Source organism: Pteropus alecto, unplaced genomic scaffold (genome assembly GCF_000325575.1).
Source record: "Pteropus alecto unplaced genomic scaffold, ASM32557v1 scaffold94, whole genome shotgun sequence".
NCBI lineage: Eukaryota > Metazoa > Chordata > Mammalia > Chiroptera > Pteropodidae > Pteropus > Pteropus alecto.
This window is the reverse complement of record NW_006437736.1, coordinates 859-9700: the sequence shown is the minus strand read 5'-3', so window position 1 is coordinate 9700 and position 8842 is coordinate 859. Positions and strand designations below refer to the sequence as shown.

The 8842-nt window shown below is 59.4% G+C and overlaps 1 protein-coding gene across 1 annotated transcript in view; it reads right to left on the bottom strand.

The window, feature by feature from the left end:
- Positions 1 to 555: 555 nt before the first annotated feature.
- TMPRSS6 (transmembrane serine protease 6) overlaps positions 556 to 8842 on the bottom strand; it is a gene marked incomplete at its 5' end in the record, with an annotated part of 8582 nt that continues 295 nt past the window's right edge. The window contains 7 exons of the mRNA XM_006914691.3: positions 556 to 1578; positions 2110 to 2246; positions 3935 to 4206; positions 5499 to 5667; positions 5965 to 6081; positions 7483 to 7596; positions 8520 to 8618. Of these exons, the coding sequence (XP_006914753.3) occupies positions 1420 to 1578; positions 2110 to 2246; positions 3935 to 4206; positions 5499 to 5667; positions 5965 to 6081; positions 7483 to 7596; positions 8520 to 8618 (1067 nt within the window). The remainder of the gene's footprint in view (positions 1579 to 2109; positions 2247 to 3934; positions 4207 to 5498; positions 5668 to 5964; positions 6082 to 7482; positions 7597 to 8519; positions 8619 to 8842) is intronic.

Genomic DNA, 8842 nt, shown 5'->3' with positions numbered 1-8842 from the left:
ACCGCCCTCCCTGCCTCCCACCCACTCCACACTGGTGGTTCTAAAATGTGAATCCACTTGCGTGCCACTCCGCTGCTCTCGAGCCTTCCGCGGCCCCCCAGGACACCCAAGTTACGTCCTTAGCTCAACTCCAGGCTCTTTGTGGTCTGATCTCAGTTCTCCCTCCTCCCCCAATTCCTCGTTAGTCCTCCCCCACTCACCCTCTGTTTAAATAAAAACAGCTTACCGTTCCCTAATACACCATGCTCTTTCGGGACGCTATACCTTTGCACATGCTGTTCTCCCGCCTGGAATGCCCTTCCCCGCCTTGGCCACCTTGGACCCCAAAGCCCCTTCACACTCCTGAAGTCAGGAGCCAAGTTCTGTGCACATCTGTGACCCCAGTACAGCACTTGGCACACAGTAGGAAACTGTGAGATGCACTCTGAATAAATGACTCAGAGAATCCAGAGGGAGTGTCATGTGACAGGGCAGTGGGACACTGGGAGCCAGGAGGCAGGGCTTCTGCAGCAGGCTCCACTCCTAAGCCGCGGTGTGAGCGGTGTGACCGTGAGAATGGCCGCCCCTTGCTGAGTCTGCTCCCTTCCAAGGTTCCCGAACGACCCCGTCGCTTGCCTCATCCCTCACCCTGACCCGAGGGTCACCAAACCATTTCCTTCCCAGGGTAGCCCCTGGGACCTGGACAGCTGGCCTGGAGGCTTCCCGGGCCTCCACTGCCCCTACCTGCCTTTAGGGCGCTTGCGAACAGGCTGAGGTCGGTGCCTGGGGCCCCATTCAATCCCCAGAGCTAGGTCTCAGACAAGATGGCTTTATTCCACAAGGGAGCTGAGCTCACCTCCAGGCGAGAGTGGGCAATGGAGGCCGGCGGTCAGGGGATGGGGGCATGAGGACCCTGGACCCAGAGCACCCCTGCCCTTTGGCTCATGGTGGCAGCTGGCCCTCTTGGCTGTCTCCAGGGCTCTGAGCCCCCAACCCCTTCAAGTTAGGCTGGGGGCTTCATGGGCTGGAATCTGCCCCCTGGAGAGGGTGCTGCCCAAGCAGCCTCTGCACTGGGAGTGGGGAGGGGGCTCAGACACTCCTACTGGGACCTGGAGGCCGTATTCTCGATGCTGAACCATTCTCCCCACAAAGTCAGCAGTGGAGGAAGGGGAAGGAGGAGAGAGAATCAGGAGGGGACAGTCTGGATGTGAAGCCACCAGCTGGGGCTGGCGGCCACCCCCGGCCCTCCAGGGAAGTCTCGACCCCCAGCTGAGGGCCCTTTTCCCTCCTTGTGCCCTCTCTGGGGCAAAGTCACAAAGTAGCCAGGGAGACGGGAAGCCACCTCCTGCCTCCGCAGGGCCTTCCCGCCCCGGGATACTCGCTCCCCCTCCTGATGGGTGCCCCGGGCACTCCTGAGTCCAGGAGGTGGGCCCCCGCTCCTCAGGTCAGCACCTGCCGGATCCAGCCAATCACGCCTGTGATGCGGGTGTAGACACCAAAGAAGTTGGGCCGGCCACAGCCCAGGCCCCAGCTGACCAGTCCTGCCAGGAACCAGCGGCCACTGGGCTCCCTGCACACCAGCGGACCACCTGAGTCGCCCTGAAACGGGGAGAGGAGGGACAGAGTCACATTGGGGTCAGGGTACATCCATCCCAAGCGAGGCTCCTGGCTGCCAGGAGTTTCCTGAATGACAGCAAGAGAGTCACATTGCCTTTTGAAGCCTCTGCTTCCCCTGCGACTTGGCCCGGCCTCCAGCAGGTCCTGGCTGTCATGGAACTGGGGATGTATGTCCCCATGACCCCCACCCACCTCTGACTCCTTCTGTGGGTGCCTTCTAGTCCTCTCTACTACGTCACCTTGGGCAAAGTGCCTCATGGTGGACAAGGAGCAGAAGTGGGTGTGAGCCTCAGACCTGCCCACCACAGGTCTCTTCTGATTGGTGGCCTGCAACCTGGGGCAAGTCTCTCGATCTTCCCTAGCCTCGGTTTTATCATCTGTAAACTGGGGACACCATCCCCGCCTTGCTGGGAGCCCGTGAGCTTTCAGCAAGCTGAGTGAGCAGAAGGCCAGGCCCTGGGTGATGTGAGCGTCACCCTCTTCCCTCCTCTCGCCCGGCCCTGCAGGAGTCACCTGGCAGGCATCCTTCTTGCCCTTGCGGTAGCCGGCACACAGCATGCGGGGTGTCACTTGGTAGCGATAGGCCTCGCTGCACAGGTCCTGGGGGATCAGTTGCACGTCCACCTTCTGCAGGCCATTGCTGGTGGGGCCTGCCCGGTGGGGCCGAGGGCAGAGGGCAGAGGTGAGAAGATCTGAGGTGCCTGGCAGAAGCCCCCACTCTTCCTCTTGCATCTCGGGGGACCCCTTCGTCTCTCCTGTCCTGCCCACTGTTCTGGCTCCTCCTCTGAGTGGTTCCTGGGACAGAGCCCTACCCAAAGCCTGTCTGGACTAGTGTCTCTCCCTCCTCCTGCTTGGGGCCTCCTGACCCCTCCCCTCTGCTCTGTGGCAGCCCCAGGGGATTTTTCCAGAGCACGATCGGATGCCTCCATTACCTCCCTAAAACTAGAAAGTATCTCCCCACTGTCCAGCCCAGGGCTTCCCCAGGAGGGCTGCTGCAGAACCCGCAGGGAGCCTCAGTATGCACTGCGCCTGGGCCCACCCGGAGATGCTTTGCTCGCCTGGGGTGGGGCCAGGGCATCGGAGTTTCTCTCAAAGCCCGCAGGTGGTTCCAAAGCGCAGGTCAGAGAAGAACCCCGTCTCGAGAGCCTTCGGTGGCCCAAGAGGACCTGCCTGTCCTGCCCGCCAATCATCAGCCAGATCCATTCGCCCCAGGCTTCCCACTGGGGCTGGGTTGCCACCTGTCCCTGACTGGAAACGCCTTTCCTTTCTCGCCAGGCCTCTGCCAGCTCATCCTGTGAGCCTCCGCTTAGCCTGCCCCACCCCGGAGCCTCCTTGACCCGCCTGCCCAGGCACCTCCTCTGGGCTGCCTGTACCTGCCCGGCCAGCTCAGCTCTTAGCACGGTCTGTCTCCCCCGAGCATGTTCTCTTTTCAACTTTTTATCCTCTTAACCCAGCTCTGCGGCTTACGAATAGTAGGTGCTCAAAATACGTTGTCGAACGAGCGAGTGAACCATCCTTGCTTTATCACTGTTCTCTGTCATCCTCACAGACAAGTCACTTCATCTGAGCCACGGCTGCCCCGTTTATAAATGATCTCTGCAGTCCCGCCCGCCTCCAGATGACCAACCACACATGTTTAAAGCCGCCGCCACGTAGGGTGCAGGCCATGGCTGTAGTCCTGTATCCATGGAGCTGAGGGGGGTGGCATTTAGGGGTGGCCAGCGCCAGCCAGTTTAGGAAGGAAGGGGAGAAAGTCCTAGTTTCTGAGACACAGGAGCAGGAACAGCAGGGGCTCTGGGGTCAGGTGGTCTGGGTTCTAGTCTCTGCTCCAGCCCTCTCTGGCTATGTGACTTTAAGCAACTACTAAATGTCTCTGAGCCTTAGTTTCCCCATCCACAAAATGGGGCCATAATACCCACCCCCTAGGGTTAGTGGGTGGATTAAATGAAATCATGTTCCCTTAAAATCCAGCCTTAATTAAGAGCCTCTCTCCCCACCCCCGTACACACACATACCCTCCTAACCCGCACTGTCTAAGGAGCTTGCTTGTGAGCGGCGGGGTCCCTGGCCTGCCCCTTCGCCCCACACATAACCTCCAAGATAACCTTCCGTGACTTAGGTCCTCCTTAAATGCCCTTGGGGGAAGGAGGGAAGGTCCAGGAGGGCAGGAGCCCACGGGGAGTAAAAGATTGTTTTCTTCTGTGAAATCCAACCCAACCTAATCCCCCGGCCAGCAGGCCTCAAGAGTGGAGCACAGGAGCCCCTTGCCCCGCCCCACCCAGGCTAGATGTTGGGGGAGACCCACCGCACCCATCTTCCCTCCCCGCAGACTGCTCACCGCCCTCGCGCAGGGCGCCCCAGCCTGTGATCCAGCAGCGCAGGCCCGGCTCGAAGAGGTGGGAGCGCGTGGGCAGGCAGACGGGGCGCACGGCGGCCGAGCGCACCACGGGGTGGTCCAGCTGCAGCAAGGCCACGTCGTAGTCGTGGCTGTCCTCCTCGTGGTACGGGTGCAGGAACAGGCGGCTCACCTTGAAGGACACCTCGCCCGGCCAACGCGAGCTCTGCCACACCTTACCGAGGAAGACCGTCCACAGTGCTGCCGAGGCCATACTGGGGGCGGGGAGGGTGTCCTGCTCAGCGGCTGCCTCACCCCTGCCCGACCTTAGGATAGCCAGCCGCCCCACCTGCGACACCGTGCCCCGCGGCCATCGCCTCCCTCCTCTGGAAGGCTGGTAGCCAGTGGGTGGTACGGTGTCCAGCGTCTGCCCTGGAGCCCACCTGCCTGGGTTCCAGCCCCAGCTTCATCCTTTCCTGCACAGGTGAGCACTTCTCTACCCCTCAGTCTCCTTATCTGTGAGGTGGGAATAGCATCTCCTCCTCTAACGTTCATGGGAGGATGCAGGAAGACTGTGCGCGTAAAACAATTAGCACAGGGCCGGGCACCTGACAAGTATTTCTCTCCTTTTATCTGCACACTTTACAGACGGGGCTGCTGTGAACTCGCTGAGACACGTCAGTCCCCCGGGGGAGGGGCAGGGAGAGAGCTGAGTGTGGAGGATTGGCCGAGACTGGGCTTCAAAGCCCCCTGAATGTCACGTCAGGGCTTTCTTTCCCTTACAGGCCGAGCTGGAGTGACAGAGAGCGAGGTGGCCAGACCACACTCAGAAAGAGCCCCCGGGCACCTGGGCAGAGGATGCATAAGGGAGGTGGACTCTGGGCTGCTGGGCTGACCGGGCGTGATGGCGGCAGTGTGGATGGGCCGCGTCTAAGGATTTGTCTGGAGAACTGAGAGGACTTGATGTCTGGTTCTGACTGTAAGAACGAGGGGATGCCTTGGTGGCTCTGAGCCTTTGGCTGGGGACGTAGACCCAGGACGGAGGAGGCGGTGTGGGTAAAGGAGAGCAGGCTGGTTGTGCCGGGGGCGGGGTCTGGGGGCCCAGAGTAAGGGGCTGGAGTGGAGAGGGGGCCCACTACCATGCAGGTGGGGAAGATGTCTGTGAGGCTGGGCGAGATGTCCCCTCTTGGAGGCACACCTGGAGGAGGAAGATGATGGCCTATGCCCAGGCCAGGCAGTTCTGCCCCCTGCCATACCCCTAGTGTCCAGCGCAGCCCCTGATCCATTCAACAAATATTGCTGAGTGGATGAATGAGTGAATGAATCACTGACCCACCTTGAAACAAGATACCAAAAGCAGAGCACAGAGAGGTTGAGCAACCTGTCCAGGGCCACAGAGTATGTTCATGGTGGAGCCAGGACTGACCCCAAGTGTGGGAACAGCCAGTCTGGGCGGCTCCTCACCATCCTTCCCTCCGTCTGCTTAGAGCCCAGAGACAACACCCCTCCCCGCCACGGCCTCCTACACCGTCTCTAACAGTCTTTGTCCCCACGCCCTCCCTCTCACCTGTCCTCCTGGAAGCAGTGGGCTGCCGTGATCACCCAGCGGTCAGCGATGAGGGCGCCCCCACAGATGTGTCGGCCCCGGACCTGGAGGCTGGCCTGCCATGGCCACTCACCCTCCGAAGACATGGCCCCGCCCACAATGCGGCCAGAGGGGCCTTGGAGGCCACAGTCTGGGGGTGGGGGAAGAGGGCAGGGGTGGACAGAGGTGGAGGGGCAGGTGGAGGGCAGTGAGACACAGAGACACAGAAGGGGAGGGACAGAGGGAGAGCGAAGGAAGGAAGTGGAAGGGAAGAATGAAGGAGAGGAGGAGAGAGAAAGGCAGGCGGGGTCCAGACAAGGGGGCGAAGGAAGGGTAGAGAGACAGACGGACAAATGGTGAGCTTTCCCTCCAGCTTCGTGGCGCGGGCACCACCTCCCTCCCTCCGAGGCGTGGTGGGGCCCCCAGCAGCGGGGCAGGGCGGGCTCACCACAGTGCTGCTCGTCCGAGCCATCTGGGCAGTCGGGCTGCCCGTCACACTGCGGGTTGGGCTTCCTCACGCAGCTGCGGTCCGCACACTGGAAGGTGAACGTCCCACAGGGCACCCCTGGGATAGAGGGGGTGAGGGCAGGGCACGGGGGTGGGTCCCTGAGCCTGGGGGAACCTTTAAACAAGGCCCATGGAAGATGGAGGCTGGAAGAGGCCCGGAGGTGACTGGTAAAGGGTCTCCTGATCATAATGAAGGGTCTCTTGAGGCCCCTTCCGTGTCTCCTCAAGTTGGCGATGCCCCTTCCCCACCCCGCAGCCCCCTCAGACTGTGCTGCTGAGAGCAAGGCTGTGTCTCCCCTCTCGGACGGGATCTTCTGACTGTAGGGTCATAGCTTCCCCCTCCTGGGGCTCCTGACCGTAGGGTCATGCCTCCCCGCTCCCAGGTGTGGTACCTGAAGGCAGAACTGTGCCTCCACTTTCTGATTAGCCTTGTAAGAGCAGGGCTCTGCCCCTCCCATCAGACTAAGGCTCCTCACTTAGCCCGGCAGCCCTCCAGGCCCTGACCCCACCTGGCTGCCCACCTGCTCCACATCGTCTTTACCCTGAGGAGCTTCCCGCTCCCAGTCTTCTCCTGGTCCCCTTTCCTCCCACCTATTTAAATGTTACCTCTCTTCAAGGCCCAGTTCAAAGCCTGCCTCCTCTAGGGAGCTTTTCCTGCCTAATCTCCCCGCCCTCCAGTCTTTCCATGCTACTGGACATAATGTTCAGAAGGCTTTGGGCAGAGAGAGTCACCCATCATTTCTTCTTCCTAACAGATAATCTCCAGAAGGCAGGGACCACATCTCTGGCATCTTCGATTCCCACCTCCTTCCTCTGCCTTGCATATCCTTTGCCTAGACTGCAGGTGTTGGCTGGTTGGTCAGTTGCATGGATGGATGGATGGATGGATGGATGGATGGATGGATGGATGGACACAGGTAGGAGACTGGGCAGACCAACAAATGGGTTGATTGATGGCCCAGTAGGGAGACTGACAAACAGCTAAAATGATGGATAACTGAGTAGTTGTAAAGACCAGTGGACGAACAGGTAGTTAGATCAGTGGATGGATGCTTGCATACATGTCTTCATAGATGCATGGATGGAGGACAGAACAATGAGCACACAGACAGGTAGTTGGGTAAACCAATGGGTGAGTAGATTGACGGTTCAGTGGACAGGGAGATAGGTGGTTGGACAGGCCCATGGATGGACGACTGAGTGGATGTAACACTCAAGTTGTGGTTGGAAAGACCAGAAAATGGATGGATGGATGGATGGATGGATGGATGGATGGATGGATGGATGGATAGATGGATGGATGCACAGATGGACATATAGGTGTACATACAGATAAGTTGGTAAATATTTGGACAAGAGGGCAGAAACCTTTGCTGAAGAAGCATGCAGAAGGGCTGGGCTGTCTGGCTGAGACCTATTCTTTGGTTTCTCTGAGATTCCTGGTCATACCCCACCCTACCTTCCTGGCACTGCTCCTCGTCACTTCCATTGAGACAGTCAGGCTGTCCATCACAGATCCTGGACAGTGAGACGCAGGTGCTGTCCTCTTGGCACTGGAATGTGGCTCTGCAAACTGTGTGGGGACACAGAGAGGGGGTAGGTAGGAGGGAGCCAGCAAACCAGGGCTTGGACTTTGAGATGTCTGTAGAATATGTATTGCATGTCACAGTCACAAATCTCTTTCTCAGCTACTTTACACCTGAGTTTCACAGCAACCTGGCGAGATACCCTGTTTCATTGATGGAAACAGAAATGAAGTGACTTGCCCAAGGTCAGTGGGCTCAGCTATAACTTGAAGCCAGATGTTCTGGTTCCAAACATCAGGCACCTTCCCCAGCACCCAGGCACGATCATCCCAGCAGGCTCGTCTCCCTTCCCTCCTGCTTCTCTCCCCACATATTCAAAACTTTGATGGGATGGGGAGGGGAGAGGTCTGGGGAGATCAGACCGGAACAGGCTGCCCCGATGGTGACTCTGGGGGCCAGGAGCCAGGATTCAGAGAAGAGGTATTATTTCAAGGAAGTCTTGGCTTGGGGACCACCAGGACCCTGAGCTCCTTCTGCGGGGCTGGGCGGTGGTGAGCACAACTCCAGTAAGAGTTGGCAACTCCAGTCTGATCCGCTCGAGGACCCATTCAAGGGCGGGAGAGAGGGTTCTCTCCTGGCCGCCAGGGCTTGCCTGCCCCTGCTTCCCAGCCTTTCCCTTCCTGGCTCTGCTGCCATCTGCCCTGTTCCTTCTTGGATGGCCGGTTGGGACAGAGTGGGAGTTATGGTCTGGTGGAGAGAAGCCCTGAGCTGGGGGTCAGGAAACCGGATCTTAGCTTGTCCCTGCCACTGCCCCATGGGGTGGCCCTGGGGCTTCCATCTTGCCATCTCAGCACAAAAAGAGACTCCCACTTCCTGGGAACCGCATGTGGGGGCGGGTGTCTACTCAGCGGGGCGGGCGGGCTCTGAGAAGGTGGGGAGAGAGGAGGGGCGGGGCAGGTGGGCTGCTCACCGCAGTTTCTCTCGTCCAGGCCATTGGGGCAGTCCTTGACCCCATCACAGGTGGGCACACAGAGTCCGTTCACAGAGCAGAGGAACTCTCCAGGACAAGCTGGGGGGCGCGGGGCGGGGAGGGGAAGCCATTAGGATATGTGTCATCGTGAAAACACAAGTAGATGCGGCACCTGTGTGCTACACGTGTATGTACCCACATGTACACACGCTTGTGTCCATGGTCCAGGTGGACATCCATGTCCAGGCACATGTACATAGCACACACACAGGTAGGCATGAATGTGTGTACCTAGCGAACGCATGTGACTGCCTCACCCGTGT